The 20879-nt window shown below is 35.8% G+C and overlaps 1 protein-coding gene across 2 annotated transcripts in view; it reads right to left on the reverse strand.

The window, feature by feature from the left end:
* Positions 1 to 5650: 5650 nt before the first annotated feature.
* GLO1 (glyoxalase I) overlaps positions 5651 to 20879 on the reverse strand; it is a 33164-nt gene continuing 17935 nt past the window's right edge. Inside the window, exons 2-6 of one of the 2 annotated variants that reach the window (XM_010977284.3) lie at positions 19120 to 19202; positions 16830 to 16970; positions 15671 to 15738; positions 14908 to 14997; positions 5651 to 11966 (exon numbers count right to left, since the gene is read on the reverse strand). In XM_010977284.3, the coding sequence (XP_010975586.3) occupies positions 11878 to 11966; positions 14908 to 14997; positions 15671 to 15738; positions 16830 to 16970; positions 19120 to 19202 (471 nt within the window). In that variant the 3' untranslated portion in view covers positions 5651 to 11877. Of the gene's footprint in view, positions 11967 to 14218; positions 14316 to 14907; positions 14998 to 15670; positions 15739 to 16829; positions 16971 to 19119; positions 19203 to 20879 lie in introns of those variants that run through there. The other variant, XM_031434788.2, reaches the window with a different exon arrangement.

A 20879-nucleotide genomic window follows, 5' to 3' on the forward strand; every position in this document is an offset into this window, starting at 1 on the left:
TGGTTTTCCCAATACCATTCACTGAAGAGACTGTCTTTATTCCATTTTTTGTTCAACCCAAATCTTCATTCTCTTACAGGGCATTCAGTTCCCTAAAGGATGGGCAAGTGCTCTATAATCAGCCAGCAGATCATTGCCAAGTGGAATGTGAGCGTCAGGGGTTGCCAGATTCAAAATCTATTGATTTCTAAATAGTGGTAACTAATTAACTAATGTGAACTTTGTTTAAAATACATGACTTGTTTGTGTGTTTGCAGACCATCTGCTCTACTGCTTAGAACTTCACACACTTGAACATTTCATTTTTCTTACTGTTGACTTTTTTTTTTTTTTTTTTTTTTAAGGAAAAGTCTGTATTGCCTGCAGATGCTCCCTCTTTCCACCACCATGTAGAGAGAAATGTTCGTATTCGGGAGAGAATCTCTGTGGGACGACTCACTCTTCACAAAAGGCTGTCAACCACCTACCATCTGCTCATCAGATTACTGAATTCTAGACAATCTGTATCTGCCTCCGGTCAGCCAGAATATTAGCTGGTCCCTCAGAAAACTGCATACCTGACCACACTGTCCGAGCTCATACACACAGAAACCATTCTCACCCGCTATCAGGAATGTTTTACTGACTTGTCTTTTGAATGTTGTCCTCTGTATACATTAAGGGATTCTACAAGAGACAGCACCACAGAGCACACTAGTGCATTTGCTGTAGAGTTGTCATGTTTTATGTTCCTTATGGAAGATCCCATCGGAGAATTTTCTTTCAGAGCCAAGTGTCATGAAAAGCTTGGCTACCCTTAAGTAACTGATGTGCCTTCCTTACAGACAAGTAGATTATGTAACTACATGTGTTGCCCTTTTCCCTTTGGCTGTCAAGAAACTCTGAGTCAATTTTTAGCTCAGCTTTAGTGCTTGCATAGGAATCTGTGGACTGCATATCTGCATCCTAATTTATTCCGTTTCTAACCTTCTATTTAAATTTGAGTTTTCTCTTGCTTGGACTTATTTATAATTTTTACATCATGTGTATAATTGCAGTAGCCACTTCAGGTTGATTTTGGGAAAGCTAAGGGAGTGAGTAATAAATGTTTAATGATGACTACCTTATAGATAGTCCATTACCCTCACTTCAGGCAAGAGTTAAAACTTATGAATCCTTCCATGCTGATAAGAATGCTTAGGTTATAACATCTCCAGGGTTTTATACTGGCTAAACAATGATTTATTTTCAAATAACTTTTAATGGTATTGCATATCTACAGAATGCCACTTTTAACTTTGCTTTTTTCTCCTGGGGGAGGTAGATAGGTAAAGTAATGGCTGGTAAACATAAATGGAAAACTTCAAGTCTCAAATTCTCCGAACCTTTTCCTCATAACTCTCTCAGTGACCACATTATGAAGAATTAGTTTTCCTATATCTAATCTAAATCATATTTTTTGTTTTAAACCCCTTTCTACCTCATGTACTAGTGATCTGATTTGTATATACTGGAGTATACATTCACACATATACATTTTAACTGAAGGTACATGGAAAGAGCCTAAGTAGGGTTCATCATTGTCTTAATACATCTTTTATATTTGCTAAATCAAAGGTAGGTAATTGAGTGCCCCATGACTATTAGGTATTGTCATCAGACACCAATGTGTCTATGATTTAATATTTTAATCCTCTATTTATCTTGAGAATAGGACAATAGGGCTGCTTTGTAAGTGTAAGGTAAAGATTTAAAATGCTTGTCTGGAAAACACTTTTTGTAATCCTGTTTTGGAATTTCCTTTCTTAATATACCAGGAACCTCAAAAAATGGAAGTAGTGCAAGACTATTTCCTATTTCAGTTTTTATTTACTGGGTTACTCTGGGTCAGGCACAGAGCGGGTATATAAATTGAAGATATAATTTTTGCTCTCAAGGAGTAACAGTCAGTCTGGAATCGCACTGTCCAATATGGTAGCCTCTGATGACATGTGGCTATTTAAATTAAACTAGATTTAAAATTCAATTCCTCAGTCACACTAGTCACACTTCGTGAGTTCAATAACTACTAGTGTGGCTAGTGGCTACTGAATTGATCAGGACATGTATAGAACATTTCTATCAATGCAGAAAGTTCTGTTGGCTAATGCTAGTCTAGAAGTCATGTGGGACTCAGACAATGTAGAGCAAGGTAATTTCAGACTAAAAAAGATCACACGTAATGTGTGCATAAGTATGATGTGGGGGCATATCAGTTCCACCAGAGATTCTGATTTGAGGGCTACTATTGGAGTCTGTTTCTGACATACACCTTGGGTGAGTGTAATACAGAAGATGTGTAAACTACATTGAGAAAAATCAATGTAGAGTAAGTGGGAATTGCTAAATAGAGTGATTCTGAATTTCCTTCCTAACTGGCATCTGGGTGCTTGAGCCAATTTAAATATGACTTGGAGAGAAAAGAGTGCTGGGACTGTAACTGTACCTTGAGAGTTATGGAACATTTTCTATCCATTGTGTGTCTTTAGACTTATAAAATATTACTATAAGTGCCTCTAATTTGTCATGTATATTTTAAATACCTGGAAAAGGTATGTGAAAGTTTCAGTCAAGACAGGCTAGGTTATGCAACAGTAAAAAAATAAGCCCAAAATATCAGTGGCTTTTTCCAGAAGGAAAAGAGAGAACTCTGGAGGGCTCACACTAACAAATTTTCTGGTCCAGAAATGACAAACCCCATTTCTACTCACAATTCATGCCAGAACCAGTCACAGAACCAACCTTATGGGAGCCAGGAAGTGGATCCTACTATGTATCCAGAGGAGAGGAGAACCAGACATCAGTGAGCAACGTTAATGATTATCCCAGTGGTGGTAAACAAAACATAGCGATCAAGCTGCAAGAGAGATGAGACCTGCAGAAGCACACAGTGGGGTGGTGGATGGCCAAGATGTAAAGGACTAGGATGAACTTTTAGAAAAATTCTTGGCTTGGAGAAAGAAGCCAAGATAAAATGACCAAGAACCAAATGATGAGGTAGTGTTTTCTGAACAAACATCCTTGGTTACCTTTCTTCCAGAGAGACATCTGATCCTGAAAGGGACATTTTCTGAGACTTCAGGGTCTTTCTTGAGAGACCAGTGTAGACCATTATGGCAGAAGCCCAGGACACATACGTGTACTGATGTTACTATGCCAAAGACTTGGAGAAGTCCTGCCTCTTTCTGAACCTGGGGAGAAGAATGTTCAGTCCAGTGGCTGCCTGAAGGGCCCTGTGTGTACCTCAGTAGAAGGATAAAGGCAGCTCTGGGAGAAGCCATTTATCCCACTGACAGCAGGAGTTGCCTGTTCTGTTTCAGTTGGTCTTGGTTTACCTCCTTCAAGCCATTTAATGCTCCCATATGACTTGCGATTTTTCTATTGCCTGCACATATCAGTGTGTGTCATCATAGACTTGACCAACTCTTCATAGATATTCAGGGACTTGCCTTGTAGAAGAATTTCATTTCCTTGCTCTAGTGAACTCAAGCGTGGCCATATGACTAGTTTGGGAGAGTAAAATGTGAGCAAAACAAGAATGTGTCATTTTTCAGCCTACCACAACATGTTTATACTGATTTATAAACTTAGAGAATGATGCTGAAGGACAGATATACACCAACTTTTCAAAATAAGTTTCTTTAGGATCATGTGATTGGGGGAGAAGAAGGAAACTATTAACTTTTTTCCTCTATATTATGTTTGACTTGCTAAAAATAATAAAATAGAAAATTTTTAAAAGAGAAGAAGAGCAAGTTTCAGACAAATGCAAGTAAAAAGAAAGCAGAGGTAGTAATATTAATTTCAGTATATGGAATTCAAGGAGGGAGGGGGAAGAAGAGGAAGAAGAGAGGAGAAGAAGGGGAAGGAGAAGAGGGAGGGGGAGGCGATAGCAGCTGCTGTGGAGGATTTTAATTAAACTCTCAGCAACTTTGAGCTAACAGTGTTAAATAGAACTTAGTACCCCATGGCAGAAGATATATACTGTTTTTGTCCAAAAAGCATTCACAAAAACAAGCATATGCTTATTCACAAAGAAAACTACAATAAATTTCAGAAAGAAATGAGACAATCCATATTCACCAGCCACAATGCAATAAACTACAATTACCATCAAAAGGAAAGCAAAGTAAAATTTCTTATTGAGTTAAAGAGGAAATCAAAACTGCAATTACCAAAAATAAATTGTAAAAGAATAGCAATGAGAGCCTACATAGCAAAAGCTGTTGGTATGTAGCCAAAACAAGTCTGAGGAAAAAAAAATTTTTTAAATGCACTTTTGAGATTTAAAAATAGTGTCAATAAGCAAAATAATCACTCCACTTAAGAAGTGAGGAAAAAGAACAAGATAAACTAAGAAATTAGGGGAGGAAAGATAGAAGTGTGTCAATCAGGACTTCATACACATAGAGTACGTTCCTCATGGTCTCATTTGATGTAAGTGCCCCAGAATGATTCAATGCTCCCTGGGTAAATAATGTGGAGAAGTCTTAGCCCCAGAGGCTTCCTAGTAGTCTGACAGTGTGGAAATAGAATTAAGTAGCCAGGAAGGTGCCAGACCTGAAGTAGTCTCAATGATAAGAGTGAATGACAGACTAACAGCAAGCTACATAGATTTACAACAAAGGACCAAATAGGATGTTGACAACTTTCCAGACATCAGAGGAACTTAAGACTTAACCTCAGAGAAAAGCAGCACAAGAGATCCTGAAATTACTGAGATTCAGTTTCTAACTACCTCCTCAGGCTTTAAATTATGTGCAAGTAGAATAAAAATTTCACCTCTTATACCCCTGAGTTTGTAGATTAGATACATATCCCTTATATTCATTGCAGCAAATAATGAGTATTTCACTATATTTTAACAATGGGAGAAAATAATTCATATTATTTGATATCACACAGATATACTTCTCTGATATTAATGGCTTTAAAAAGCAATCTGTTCAACAATGCTTCTCAAACTTTACCGTATCCACAAATCACCTAGGGATCCTTTGAAAATACTCAAGATTCTGACTCGGTAGGTCTGCACGAATACCTGAAAGTCTTATTTTTAACCAGCTCTCAGGTGATTCAGTGGCTGGTACGGGGACGACCTCTGGAGTAGCAAGGCTATTCAAAATGCTGGTAAGATGACTACATACACTACGTCGTTTTCAGTACACAGTGGCTGGCACTTTTTTAAACAAACACACGGTGGTGTTTTTTGTGCTTGAACTGCACCATCGATTTTGCTACAATTTTAGACTGCAGCTTAAAATACAAAATGAATATAAGCAACAAAGAAAGTTAATTCAGAATCAGTCAACTAAGAGCAGGATATGAAGACAAAAAAAACTAATGTCGTTCATGGGTTATCACCTATTTCAATTTTTAAGAAACTAATTAAACATTATTTCTAAATGACTGAAATTTTGAGTGTCATTGAAAAAACGTTGCTCATTTAGAATTTTAAGTCTTTTTAACCACGTATAATGTTTTAAATAACTTAATATACAAGTATATTCTAATCTGTAATATAAGTTACCATTCTGAATAGAAGTTTAGGTAGGAGACATGTTTGTTAAAATACCTCATTTTACTCAAAAAGGTGAAAAAAGAAAATGTTAGCAAATGAAGCAACTTCTCATTCTCAGCAATTTCTCATTTATTTTTCCAGATTATAAAAATGATCATACTCATTTTAGAGATTTTGGAGAATACAGAAAAATATAAGGAAGGAAATAAAATTATTGGCAATCCCAGCAGCCAGGGACAATCACAATTTTGTATATTTCCTTCTAGTCATTTCTTTGTGTACTTGTTCCTTTTTTTTTTTTTTAACAAAATTGAGAACATAATGCACATGTCTGTATACTGCTTTTTCCACATAATATCTCATGAGCATTTCTCCACACCTTTAAATGTTCTTTGAAAATACAATTTAATGGTGTTAAAATAGATAAATATTCCATCAAATGTGGGTGCTGTAATAGTTAACCATTTCCCCATTTTTAGACATTTAAATTTTCTAATTTTTTGCTATAATGAATAATTATGAAAGCAACAAATTGTATATGATTTTTAAGCTAAAATCTGATTATTTTCGAGGACACAGAATTCCCAGAATATTGCAACGTACCAGTTTAAAGGACTCAGACATTTTAAAATCTTTAATGGCTCTTGAAACCTATTGCAAAATTGGTATGTCAATAGTTTGGGTGAAGTCTATGGAAGCGCCTATTTCATTACAACTATAGCAGCTCCTGCCTGGAATTGGCATTTTAAAAATCTTCTATAATCTTTGCTAAAGTGGACAGGACTCAAATCAACAAATTTACAGTCAAAGTTCTCTTCACCAATTTCCACTTCATTAACTATTGGATTAAACTGACTCACCATTTTCTCAGTAAAGAACTGATGCCCTGGCAAGCTGATTAACTGTAACTAGTTGGCTACTCTCTGGAATACCTGTGCACTTCTGCTTCCCTGATGAGTTGTATACTTATCAAATCAGCTGTGCCCGTTACCAACATGTTCGAGCCAGTTATGTTCCTAATTATAAACCTATTATTTAATGAAATACTACAAAAAACAATAAAGTGAGTTTATATAAAAGGAAAGTTGAATTCTCTGAAGAACTCTCAAAAGCAAATAACTAAAATAAATTGTTGCTATTAGTGGTTACCAGGGGGTTTGGAGGGGGCAGTAAAGGGGTTGGGGAGGGGAAGGTCCAAACTACTGGGTATAAGACAGGCTCAAGGATGTACCGTACAACATGGGGAATAGAGCCAATATTTTGTAATAACTGTAAATGAAAAGTGACCTTTAAAAATTGTATAAAAATTTTTAAATTTTTTAATTAAAAAAATAAAATTGCTGTGAATTTGTGGCAAAACATGCAAATTAGGAGGAAAGCAAAACTTTGGATTTGGAACTCAGATTCCTTTGTAAATGCTTTAAGTTCACACTCCAATTTACAGATACTAGAATCAGTAATCTTAGGCCAGTGGTTCTCAACAGGGCAGTACTGACCCCTAGGGTTTGTTTTGGAAACTTGAGGGGCATTTTCTGTTGGGTGTCACTACTGGTATTTAGTGGACTAGGGACAGGGATGTAAGACATCCTGTAAAGGCCTGCACAGCTTTGGAAAGTCTCACTGAGAATTCATATAAGTGAAATGCCTGCTTTTCCCCTCAAGGAGGGAGCATAACTCCCCAAACCTTAAGTTTGGGCTTTGCACATTGACTGCCTTCCAAGGCGCACAGTATGGGAAGTGGGTGAGTGGAGAATAACATGACAGTAGAGACAGTTGACAAACACCACCTCTGCCAGGTGATCAAGGTTTAACATCACCAGTAATACATCATGCTGATAGTGAGTACCCTTGATAAGATGTGGTGAGAAGGGCACTTTACCTCTGCAGTTTTTCTCCTACAAACCCGTAACTCCAGATTCATCATGAGAAAAAAAATCCATAAAATCCCAACTGGGAAACATTGTACAAAGTATCTGACTAGTACTCCTCAACGCTGTCAAAGTAATTAAAAATAAATTAAGTCTGAAAAACTATCACCTTCTAGAAGAGCCTACAGAGACATGATGACTCAATGCAATGTGGTATTTTGGATAGGATCCTGTAACAGAAAAAGTAGGTAAAAACTAAGGAAATCTGAATAAAGTATAGACTTAAGTTATTAATAATGGATTAATACAGGTTTAGTACTGGTGACAAATGTTTATACTAACGTAAGATTTTAAATATAAGGGAAACTGGGTCTGGGGTATATGGGAACTCTCTGTACTATCTCTGCAACATTCCTGTATATCTAAAACTAACCTAACATTTTTAAAAATTGTAAAGTGAAACTTGCAACTAGGTAAATTAAGTCCTGGAGATCTAATGCACAGCATAGTGATTTTAGACAATAATATTATATTATAAGCTCCAAAGTTGCTAAGAGACTAAATCTTTTTTCTTTTTTTTTAATGGAAATACAGTTGACATAGAATATTATGTTAGTTTCAGGTGTACTAAATAATGATTTGACATTTGCATACATTAAGTAACCGTCTGTCCTCATATAAAGTTATTACATTATTGGCCATATTCTTTATGCTGCATATTACATCACATGGCTTATTTATTATATAACTGGAGGTTTAATCCCCTTCACCTATTTCACTTACGCCCCAACATCCCCCGCTTCTGGCAACCACTCCTTTGTTCTCTTTATCTATTAGCCTGTTCTTGTTTTGTTTTCTTTTTTAGATTCCACATATAAGTGAGATCATATGGTATCTGTCTTTCTTTGACTTGTTTCATAGCGTAATATCCTCTAGATCCATCAATGTTGTTCCAAATGGAAAGATTCCATTTTTTAATGGCCAATATTTTCTCTCTCTCTCTCTCTCTCTCTCTCTCTCTCTCTCTCTCTATATATATATATATATATATATATATATGTATATATGTACACCACATCTTTATCCATTTGTCTGTTGATGGACACCTAGGTTGCTTCCGTATCTTGGCTACTATAAATGGTACTACAATAGGCTTTTTCCTCCCTTGGATTAGCCCGCCTTTGAGGCGTATTTTTCCTTTTCTAATTAAATCCTTTAAAATCTCTTGCTACATAACATACTCCATCTCCTGTCTATAATCTTGTCTTTTGGCTAAGACAAGGACTGGGGACTTTTCCTTTATTGGGGGTAACATCTTTTGGTGCAATGACTCGGATTCCCCATTATCTTAGCTTCTCTACATTCTAGCCTAATCTCTCCTACCGCCTTCCCCCTCCATGAGGCCAGTGGAACACCAGCGGCCAGCATAAAGGGCTGTGCTATCCTGGTCAAGCAGCTTTCTTCCTCCTGGGTGATCAGCCACCTGCTAAACTAAAAGGAGATCACTCCAATCAGATTAGAGATTCCCAGTTCACAGTTCCTGGGATTGCCAGCTGGATACACCATACCCAAGTAAAGCCCTAAAACTCCAACCAGGAAGACCAATCCATTGAAAACCTGGACCCTGGTTCCCAAGACGTCTTGGATCTCACATATTCTTGTGAACCTATTAGTGATCTGAGATTACTTTTCAAGCAGCAGTCCCTTTGCCCCGGCCCTTACACCCACTGCTTCCCCACTGCTAAAACAATTTTAAACTAAGCATGTGTTCTTTGTCTTTTATTTTCTAGCAATTAAAGGTAATTTTTAAATATATATTTAACAGTGATACAGCTGAGGCTAAATTCTGGCAGCCAGATCACCTTGGTTCTTTCAGGTTTTGCATCAATAGATAGACGTCTATTCCTTGCTTTTACTGTCTCCTGCTGGCTTGATTTGCTGCTAGCATATTTGGTCTTTGTGCCTACTTATTCCTAAATTTGAGGGGTCCCAGGTTCTGTTATTTTTTTTATGCTATTTACCTGCCTTTCTTTCCTGGCTGAGTGATTTTGAAAAGTCAAAGAGCCTTTCTTAACCTTGGTCTCCTTATCCATAAAATGAGAATTATAATAAAGCTTGTTTTACAGTTTTATCAGCCACTGCAATAATGCTGTGCAAAATGTTGAACACGTATTAGTTATTTTTAGAATGTCAGAGTATTTTGGTATACTTTGCTCTGGTACCATTCACAGTCACTGAGCTATTATCAATAAATTAGCAACAACAATTCAACACACACACACACACACACAAAGAATTGGGTCTTTTCTCATTATAAGCAGCATGCATCTTTACTGATATAACCCTCTTCACAAACAGTTGTGTTACTAAGGAAGATTTATATACATTGTACGCAATCCTAGTCAGAATGTGATGTGGGGAAGCCACGCGTGATTCTAAGGCATCAGCAATTAATTCAGACCACCTGTATTATAACTGAGTCCCAGGCTCAGTGGTGTAGGGTTCATGAGACTAATTTATTTTACACTGACAGTAGGCTACAGTCTTGCTGTCCAATCATGGAAAATAAGAAAGCTTCTTGTGCTCTATTTCACCCTTTCATATCACCATTTCTCAGGTAAGTTTATTTAGAAGTAAGTGAATTGCCCTAATCTCTAGCAAAGCCTGGTGATACAATGTATATTCCTTCAATGCATATAGGGATGAACTTAAAAAAATAAGCAAGCGCTATCTTTTGGCAAGTTTTACTTAGCAAGTAGAGAAGGCTTCTTCCTGTGGAAATAAGGTTTGAACGACTGAATTTATGATAACTGTCCAACTTGGAAACACTTGTACTTCCCACAACTCACTTTTGATATTTGCCCTTTCTTCTTCTCTGCATTTTTCCTACCACAATTCTTTATTCCTTATTTACTCTCCTCCTCCCACATTCCCTACCCTTCCCTATCCTTAGAATTACAACTATTCCCAGTTCTGAATGAGCCTTGCAAGCCCTTTCAAATCCTTGCAGAACTCCCAGAAGGCAATCTTTTTCCTTTTTTCCAAAGAACGTGCTAGACAGAAGTTTGCAAATTAATATAGTCTTATCTAAAATTTGACTTTATTTCAGTCTATAAGTACTGTTATTTGTTTGAACTGCTCACATGAATCCATTCCATCCAAAAAGGAAACGTAAAGTGCCTCTAGTGTAAGTACAGTTGGCACGGCCTATCTAAAGGTCTTCTACAAAAGTCTATAAATCAATCTAAATGTAGTTAAACCACAAACTTGATGTTCTTATTATCTGGGCCATAAGAGATTTTCAAATTCAGTTTTTTTTTTTTAAATCAGTTTGGTTTTTAAAAACCAAATGTCAATCACAGCAGGGAAGATCACTGAGCTGACTTCTGATTACTAAGTTATGTTATCACTGAACGTAATTTATCCTAAATGATTACTGGCAACCGGAAGACCTTGGGGTAGGGGACTCTTTGCAAGTAATATAAGCACCACTCGCACAGGAACAACCGAGCATCCCCAGAACAGTCGTGTGCTCCTGACTTCCTCCACTGCTTCTTCCCTCACTGTGGTACTCAGGCCCAAGAGCTGAGAGCACAATGCTCAAACTCACTGAAGATTTTTACAAGGAAGACTAGTGGAGGAGGTATTGTGATGTACTGATTTTTGAGGTACAATCTAAATACTAAAAATGATGACATCTTGAGTACTTGAGCCTGTTTATATTGCCTTGGATTCATTAAAGTTATTTTGCATGTCTAACCTGCTTTCTATCTCACAGGATGGTGAGGAGGATTAAGTGAGATAAAGTATGTGACAGCCTAGTCCAGTGTCTGCATACCCAGTAGAGAATATTCCCATCCTCCTCTCCATCCCAAAGTAAAGAGGTTAGTCCTTGAACTTTGAAAGTACTTTGTAAAGAAGAAGAAATTAGTTTTTCTATCAGCATCCTTGTCAGCATGATTCTGAATTTATCCCAAGAGTAACTTCTCTTTTGCAAAATAAACTTTATACTATTTGAAATATACATGAAGTTTCCTTTTTGTTCAGTATTCTTTACTTTCCTTTGTGAAAAGTTACTTCTGAGGAACTGAAACCCCACAAGGTAACCACAACAAAAACATGTTAAATTTTTTTTTAAAATGATGATCCAAAGGCAGACTTGTGGACTTATATCTCTTTAGGAGACAGAAGGCAAATGCAGACTCTGAAGGGAATTGTTCTGATTATTGACTAAAAAAGTAAAGTTTTACACTACATTCAAGGACATAAGACAAAGCACTACTTTAAAACCAGAATGACTGAACAGTTAGGTGAAAAACTTAGCTGAAACAGGAAAGGGAAATGGACCTAAGAATAAATCTGAATTGGGACAATGACATATCTCTTATCTGAGTATCCTGAATCACACTGATTACTTTTTTACCTTCCACAATGTCTTCACTGAAATCTCAAAGTAGTATTCTCACAGAACTAAATAATAGTTATCATTTTGTTAGGATTCAAAATTTCTATCCAGTAGCCATCAGGATCTTGAATAAATGCCAGGCCTTTCATTTTACCTGTAAAACAAGATGATTTTTATTATTGAAAAGGCTTTAAAAAAAACTTAAAAATTTAAAATCCACTTTTTATTAATAACAATTTTAATTTGCACTTTAATTACATTATTTCGTTTATAGTTTTGACTTTAAAAAATTCTATTGTCAGCATTGCCCAGATGCATGATTTTCAGAGTGACACATTTTATCTTCTACACATAGCTGTAAACAAACTGTGCTGAAATAAACTGTGGGACAGGCTGCATCTTTTAGGTCTCAGGTATTTACTTCATCTTCACAGTATCACTTCATGATACCAGCTGAATAGTCACAGAAATTGTCTTATTTTAAAGAAGAGAAAACAGGTAGGTGCTCAAGGAAGCAGGTAGCATGGCTTATCTACACAGCCAAAGGACCCAGATGACTAGGTCATGCAAATCCTTTGAACACTATTTATTCTATGTAACCCAAGCTCTGCCAGGCAGATTCTTTCTCCCAGGAATTCATAACTGGGATTGAGTTATGGGATTAACTGGTTAGCATGTCTAGTAGTAGAGCTGTTTGCTTAAATGGAAAAATGTGACCTCAGAAATTTATTTTGGAACCAAGATGCTAAATCAGTTTGACTCCTATTTCTGGCTCCTTTCCCCAAGAACAACCTCAGAGGAACACAGATGGAAAATTGGGAAAAAAAAAAAAAAAAAAGAAAAGTATGATGCCTCTGGGGTGATGGCTGGGGAGAGAAATGGTAGGGATGGGGTGGTGATTGTTTTAACCTGCTTTGTGTGGAAGAGGGTGGAAGAAGGCAGTCCACCATGGCTGTGGGAGAATAAACAGGGAGTTTTGTCAGTTTGGCTCTTGCTCCTCTCAGTGCCTTGGGCACCGGCACCTACCCCTCCAGGTCCACATGTCCTCAGGAGTAGACAAGGGCAGTAAAGAAGCCCTGTGCCTGTTGAGGAACTGAGAAAAGCAGGTGGCACCAACTGTTCCCCCCAGCATTCACTTTCCATACAACCAGACAATCCCAGAAGTGTCTCCTACTAATACTACTTCTCCCTCAGGGACAAAGGGGAGAGAGGACCTGACCTGAGAGGTGTCCCACAGAATGTGAAGCATTTAACTCTTATTTTTTCTCTCTGCCCAGCCCATCTCCCTGAGATCATTTGGGTTTTTAAGTACTGAGGTCTGATCCTCCCCATTCACATTGCCTGGTGGTTGCAAAAACTTATAGTTTCAGTAGGAAACAAAACAAAACAAAACAAAACAAAACAAAACAAAAACCCCTTGAGGCCAAAATAACAAGAATTTGAGGAACATAACCATAAAACAAACAATGGATTATAGATTCAAACATAAGAGTAAGTATTAGACCAACGGGCCAAGACCTATTAAAATACGTAAAAGTGATACAGAATAATAAATATAGCCAATGTGAAACAGGAACAAGAAAATATTAAAGGAACCCAGCAAAAATCAGGGATCAAAATTATAATAGCCAAAATTAATAACACAATAGATGAGAATACAAAAGATGAGTATCAGAACAGATACATCTGAGGAAAAATTAGCTAACTGATATACCAGTTTGAAGAACTCTCTCGGAAGGAAGGCAAGGACAAAGAGATAAACGTAAAAAGCTTCTAGAACAAAACAGAAGATAATATACAAAGAAACACAAATCAGCAGATTTTTCAACAACAACACTGCATGGGAAATTAAGACCACAGAGATGTATTTTCTTTTTTTTTTTTTTTTGCTGTGACTTTTTTAAAACATTTTTTATTGAGTTATAATCGTTTTACAATGTTGTGTCAAATTCCAGTGTAGAGCACAATTTTTCAGTTATATATGAGCATATACATATTCACTGTCACATTTTTTTTTGCTGTGAGCTACTATAAGATCTTGTATATATTTCCCTGTGCTATATAGTATAATCTTTTTTATATATTCTACATTTTGAAATCCCAGTCTGTCCCTTCCCACCTCCCGCCCAAGATGTATTTTCAAGATTGAAGGAAAATCAACCTAAGATTTTACAGGAACAAAACTGTCTTCATATATAAAGGCGTGGCTCTTGGGCATACAAAGCCTCAAGAGTTTTGCTTCACAAAACCTTTGAAAACAGTTTTGGTTGAGGTACTTAATAAATGGACCAAAAAATTCAAAAGATGCTACAAGAGACATGTGGAGAAAATATATATACCTTGACATATTTATTATCTTTAAGGGGAAAAAAGCCAAGGCCAAAGAAAAAGGAAAAATAAATCAATAATATATCAGCCTGGGTAATAGTAACTTAATGAGGATGAAGAGGAGCAAGCTCTTTTCTTATTGGGGAGGAGGATATTTGGATATCAAATCTCTTAACTGCAAAAAAGAAAAGAAAGGATTGAAACAGTGAAATATTTCAAACAAAAATTGAAATAGTAAGTTATGATGGCAAAAACAAATCTAAATAAAATAATTACAATACATGTAAATCCACCAAAACCCAGATATATAGTACTTTAAGAGACATCCTTAAAACATAAGGACATGCAAAGGTTATAAAAGAGTGAAAAAGAAATACCAGGCAGTTATCAACTGAAGAGAGTTAGTGTAGTTACATTAACAGCAGATGAAATAGACTTTAAGGAACTTACTTAGGTGGCTAGATATACCCAAGATAATGAAAGCTGATGGACACTGAGGAATGTGGTAGGATCGAGGGTGGGAGAGAGAACCTAGGTCTTTGATGGTTCTCCAGACCCTGTGACATATCCCTCGTGAAGCCACCCTAGGTGCTGTCTTTTAACTAGGTATTCTTCCAATAATTTCCCTTCTTTCCTTAAGCTGGCTGGAGTAGGCTTCAAAGTTACTTGTAACGAAAAGGATTTTACTACAACAGTGCCCTCTGTGGGGGTGTAGTAAACGCTATATAAATAAAGAGGAGCCTGAAGAAAACAAGTAGCAGACTCACCATCTTCAGGTTTCTTCACAAATTTGACTCCCAGTTCTTCAAATCTTTTACAAGCCCCGTGAACATCAGGAACAGCAATTCCAATGTGACCTTAGGTAATCACCCCCAAAACAAGGCAGAGAGAAAGAAGAAACAATTACAACAGGACATCCGTGTGCCACAAGTGGCTTCCAAAACTAGTGGATTTCAAAATATATGGTGCCCAAAAACAGACTGAATCAAGTAGTTCAAAATATATAATATATTAAAGAACAAGAATCTAAGTCTAACTAGCTGGGTATAACAAATTAATTAGTTGCTCTGAATTATAAATTATTTTAAATAAGCCCAATATTGGCTGATGTATAGTTCAATCTGTTAAGGATAACCTACAACAAAACAGAGTAACCATTTACTCATGCTTAATAGTCTTGTTGTTGACATTGACTATAGAGCAGCCAACTTAAGCTGTAATTCTGAGATTTCAGACCAAGGCAGAAGTTAGCTAGCAGAAAGCAGGATTATTATTAACCATCGTTTTTGTTCTTTAAATTGAAAACTCTACGGGAAATATTAATACTGAGACTGAAAAGTAAAATCATTGTGAGAGAGTAAACGTAAAATTTAGACTGAGATAATGAAATTAAACAGCTCCTAAGTAAAACAATTTGTGGAAAATGAAAATAACCATACTCATAATAAACTGATAATACTTAATGTTTTAGATTGATTACAATCATAAATAGGTACACAATGCACATTACATACAAACAGGCAAACATACCAAATCCCCGAGGGTCTGAATTGCCACTGTGGTAACTCTGGGTCTCATCGTCTTCAGTGCCCCAATTGCTACAAAAGGAGGGAAATCATAATTACAAATGACCTGTAGAACAGATATTCTGAAAAGAAAGTTACAACAATCTTTGAAATCTTACCACTTTTATATGCTACTTAATATACTTGGTCTAATCTCTGCTACTATAAATATTAAATTTTCAACTATAGAAAGTACAAATGGGCAAAGAATTATTTTTAAAATTAAAAAACTTTATACAGTTTTTAAACGTTCACTCTATTCACAGTTATCACAAAAAATTCGCTATATTCTGTGTTGTACATTACACCCCTGTAGCCTATCTTATACCCCTGTAGCCTATCTTATACCCAACAGTTGGTGTCTCCCACTTCCCCACCCCTATCGTGCCCTTCCCCTTCCGTCTCCCCACTGGTAACCACTAGTCTGTTCTCTGTATCTGTAAGTCTGCTTCTTTCACTAGTTTGTTCTATCTTCTAGATTCCACATATAAGTGATACCACACAGTATTTGTCTTTCTCTGTCTATTTTACTTAGCATAAGGGCAAAATTTTAACTAGACTAAGGAGACAGTAAAACCAGGCATCTGGATAAGAACAATAATGATAACAGTAGCAACTATCATTTATTATACTAATACTTTATATTTCATTAAATCCTCAAAACAGCTCCAAGGGATATACTTGAGTACCCCATTTTACAAATGAGAATCCAATTGGGGACACACATGCTGAAACAAATGTTCTTTTGTTAGTCGTTAAAGGGCGCACAGAAACAGCATGAAGAGTAAAAAAAGAAGGGTAATGCTTATTTCAACATTTTTAAATGTGAAGTTATGAAGTCCTTACTTGTAGTACCTAAACATGTATTAGCCTCAGTTTAACAAATATCTTGCCATTTCAGTCTTACACTATCTAAAAGGCAAATGATCTCACCTGCCCTACCTACACCAAAAGAACAATGCAAAGACCATAAGCTACATGAAAAAATACTCAAACATATTGTTACAAATACAGAGTGATTAAGCAGACCTGGTTTAAATTAGGCTGATATGGGGGGGGGGGAGTTTAAAAGAGTAAGTTTTAAAAAATGTAGAATATATAAAAAGGTGAAAACTCATACTCACTGCGTCAGTTCAAGTGTAGCTTTTCTGGAGAATGCCCACGCTACTTTCTCATCTCTGTCTTTTGGGATGTCATTTTTATCCTCGTAAGCCAAGAAATAGAGTGAAAATTTCATAGTGGGAAAATCTAATTTTTGGAGTAGCCTAAAATTAAACAACAAAAAGCCTGAATCAATTAACAGGAAAAGTTGATTCATACTAAAATCAACATGGCAATATTCTACAAAGAATAAGAGCTGTACATAGTGAGGCTGTTTTGATAGAAAAAGCAAGGGACAAAAAAAATCAATGAAAAAGTCTCATTTAAAAAACTTATTCATTTGTAAATAGAGAAATAAAAAGTTTTTTTAAAAAATACAAACTTCTGTAACTCATCGATTCTTTCAGAAATTTAGCTGGATTTATGGCACGCAAAAGATATCTTCAAAAGAAAACTGTTCATGTTTAGTGAAAAATAGAATGCATTATACCTTACTGTTCTTTCAGATATATGGCATCAGTTAAATAAAATAAATTTACTGAGTTCTTACTAAGTAATGCCAAAACTCTTAGGGTAAGAAATTGACAATAGGTGTTAAGAGAGGGCAGATTACTATCACAGAAGACATGAATGTCAACGGTAAAGTGGTTAACAGTATCAAATACTGCAGAAAGGTCAAACAGGATTAAGTCTGAGAAGAGGTCAGTAGATATGGAAAGGTCCTGTGAGGGCAGTTTCAGCAGCATGGGGCACTAGAAGCCAGAGAATGGAGGTGAGCAAGTAAAACAGCAAGTATGGTCTACCCATGTAGGTGGTCATGATGATGGGAAGGATGGCAAGAGAGCAGAGGGCAAGAATTATCCTAGAGCAGAGAAGGCTTAAGCTTTTTTGTAGGCTGAGGGGAAAGAGCAGTGGAAAACGAGAGACTGATTATAAGTAAATGAACGAATTATTCATCCTGAGGTTTTGAAGAAGATTCATTGCAATTGTGGCCTCTAAAGTGAGTCTAAAGAGTGCAAGATTATTTTGTAAGAAGTAGGGTAGAATGAAGATGCATACAACACAATTTTCTTCAGATTACTGAGGATTAAATGGTCAAAGATAACCTCATTCAAAATCATTAACAGGGAATGGTTGAAGCATAGCAAATGGAAAGTTTCTAGAGTTCTATTCCAAATCTTTTGATTATCACTGCTATGTAATATGCCTTGGCCCACTAAGATCTATGCATTGGCTTATCACAAATAGATTGTTTATAATAAGGATCAAACATCTCAAATACTCTAATTATGAAAAACTATCTCTGCACCTACCAAAGCGGACTGCATAAGCCTTACAGACTAATCAGATGGGAACTGGACCTGTTGTAACTTTCTTTTCTCAGCTGAGCGTACCTTTCAGTGTAATGTCAAGTTGTACCCTATTTGGGGGCTCTTTAAAAACAAGATCAACACTGGAGTCCATTTGGTTTACTCTTTCCATGTAAAATGGGGATATAAGCTATTTCATAAGCCTACTGTGAAGACTGAATGAAATAACACATAAAGTGCCTGGCAAATAGCAAGTGTTCAATAAATCTGTTTTCATTCTGTCCTTTGAATATGTCATAATTACTTTGAAATAAGCAAAATTACTTTTTCTGGAAAGAATTATAAGAAATTGTTAACAGCAGTTATCTTTGAAAAGAAAGACTGGGAGAGAGAGGCTGTCACTTTTCATTTTGTATTTTTCAGAACTGGTCAGATCAATGTCAATAGAGGTTATCTAGGAAGTATATTAAAGATCATTTATTCTTTATATATAATCTACATTACCAAAAACAGACAAAAAAACTCATGTTATTTAGGGAAACAAATCAAGAAAAATAAACAAATATATCTTAAAGATTACAAAATCAGTAGATATAACCTACTCAGCAATAGAGAATACATCCTACAAAAATGGGACAGATCTCCAGTTTTAGATATGTCTTTGTAGCTGTATTTCTTCTGAAGTACTAAACAAGAGGTTAAAAGTGGCCATAACATCAAAATGGTCTTGATTCATCAACGATTTAACTGGCAGCTCTCATAGAGAAGGAAGTTAGAGAAAATCCAAGTATTCATATCTTGTTGCCCAGTGAGCCTGGATGGGATAGAGGAGAGGGGCCCGACAGATGCCCTGGCCAGTCAAGCTGAGTTCCAGACTCCTGTCCAAAAGGACTTTTGTGACCTTTGAAGCAAACTTTAATCTTTTTTTAAATGGATCTGAAAACATTCCCTATATTTGCAAAGATATGTTTTTAAACATTACAGGCACCAACAGTTTACTTACGTCATTCCAAGAATTCTAGTATAAAAATCCAGTGACTTCTTAGGATCCTTAATCCTCAGCATGGTCTGCTGCAGCAGAAAATCCTAAGAAGAAACAGTATATATTAAGTACCTTTAACTTTTACCACTTGTTACCAACATTAATTGTGCTTTCAATAACAAGATACAGTCTACCATTGTTAACACATCGTTTAGGAAGAAAGCAATTTTGTCCCTTTCAGTCTATCATGGCTTTATTATTACTTCTATTCAGCCCATAAAGGCTACACTCAAATTCATGTACTTTAGGCACAGATTTTTTTTTCCTGTAGTTGCTGTGAAAGAAGTATCCCTTACCTTTATCCTAGCCTATCCTTATACCTATCCTACAATCTTTCTAAAAAGCAATTTGGATCTCAGGAGTCTTAAAGAGTTCATACTCATTGACCAAGATGTTCCTCTTCTAAAAATTTAAGGAAATAATTAGAAACCGACAAAGATTTATGTATAAAGATATTCATCACATTTACACTCTGTGTGCCAGATACTCTAAATAATTAACAGAAATTAAGTTATATAATCTTTACAACAACTCTATGAGATATGTATTATACCACCCCCATTTTGCTGCTGAGACAGTAAGTGGCAGAGAAAAAACTCCAGCCCATGCAATTTTGTTCCAAAGTCTTTGCTTCAACCACCTTACTAAACTGTCTCTAACAATGAAGGAATAGTTAGATAAATTATGATGCAAATATAATAGAATATTATGAAGACATTAAAAATGCTGCTTTAGAAGCATGGGGATATGCACATGGTATATTAAGTTTAAAAAGCAGAATACATATATAGACACATTTTCTGTAATACGCTATTAAGATTAATGACATCTTGAAAGTAAAGTTAAAGCCTTTAAATTTATTGTCTGTTAGCGCAGACATGTGTTATAGCTGTATAAATATACACATATAAAAGGATATTAAAATTAACTTTTAAAAGTCTATACATTGTTACCAACACTGTATTGTACACTTGAGAGTTGCTAAGAGAGTTATCACATATACACAAAAAATAACTATGTGAGGTGATATATGCATTAACTAAACTTACTGTGGCAGTCATTTTGCAATATGTACATATATCAAATCCATGTTCTACCCCCTAAACTTACAAGTTATATGTCAATTTTATTGCAATAAAGCTGGAAAAAATAGTTTAAAAAAAAGAAAGATACATTACTTTTCCAATTGAGAAGACTCAATACAATAAACATTATTTCCAAGAAAACATACAGATACAGACTCTAACACTATTTTTAACCCTTACAAAAAGTCTATACATGGCAAAAAGAAAGAAGCATATTTTTTTAACATTTTTTTATTGAGTTATAATCGTTTTACAATTTTTGTCAAATTCCAGTGTAGAGCACTATTTTTCAGTTATACATGAACATATATATATTGTCACATTTTTTTCTCTGTGAGCTACCATAAGGTCTTGTATCTATTTCCTGGTGCTATACAGTATAATCTTGTTTATCTATTCTACATTTTGAAATCCCAGTCTGTCCCTTCCCACCCCCCACCCCCTTGGCAACCACAAGTTTGTATTCTATGTCTATGAGTCTGTTTCTGCTTTGTATTTATGGGTTTTTTTCTTTTTTTTTCTCTTTTGGGCTTACTTCCCTTAGAATGACATTCTCCAGGAACATCCATGTTGCTGCAAATGGCGTTATGTTGTCGGTTTTTATGGCTGAATAGTATTCCATTGTATAAATATACC

The sequence above is a fragment of the Camelus dromedarius genome, chromosome 19 (genome assembly GCF_036321535.1).
Source record: "Camelus dromedarius isolate mCamDro1 chromosome 19, mCamDro1.pat, whole genome shotgun sequence".
Classification (NCBI taxonomy): Eukaryota; Metazoa; Chordata; class Mammalia; order Artiodactyla; family Camelidae; genus Camelus; species Camelus dromedarius.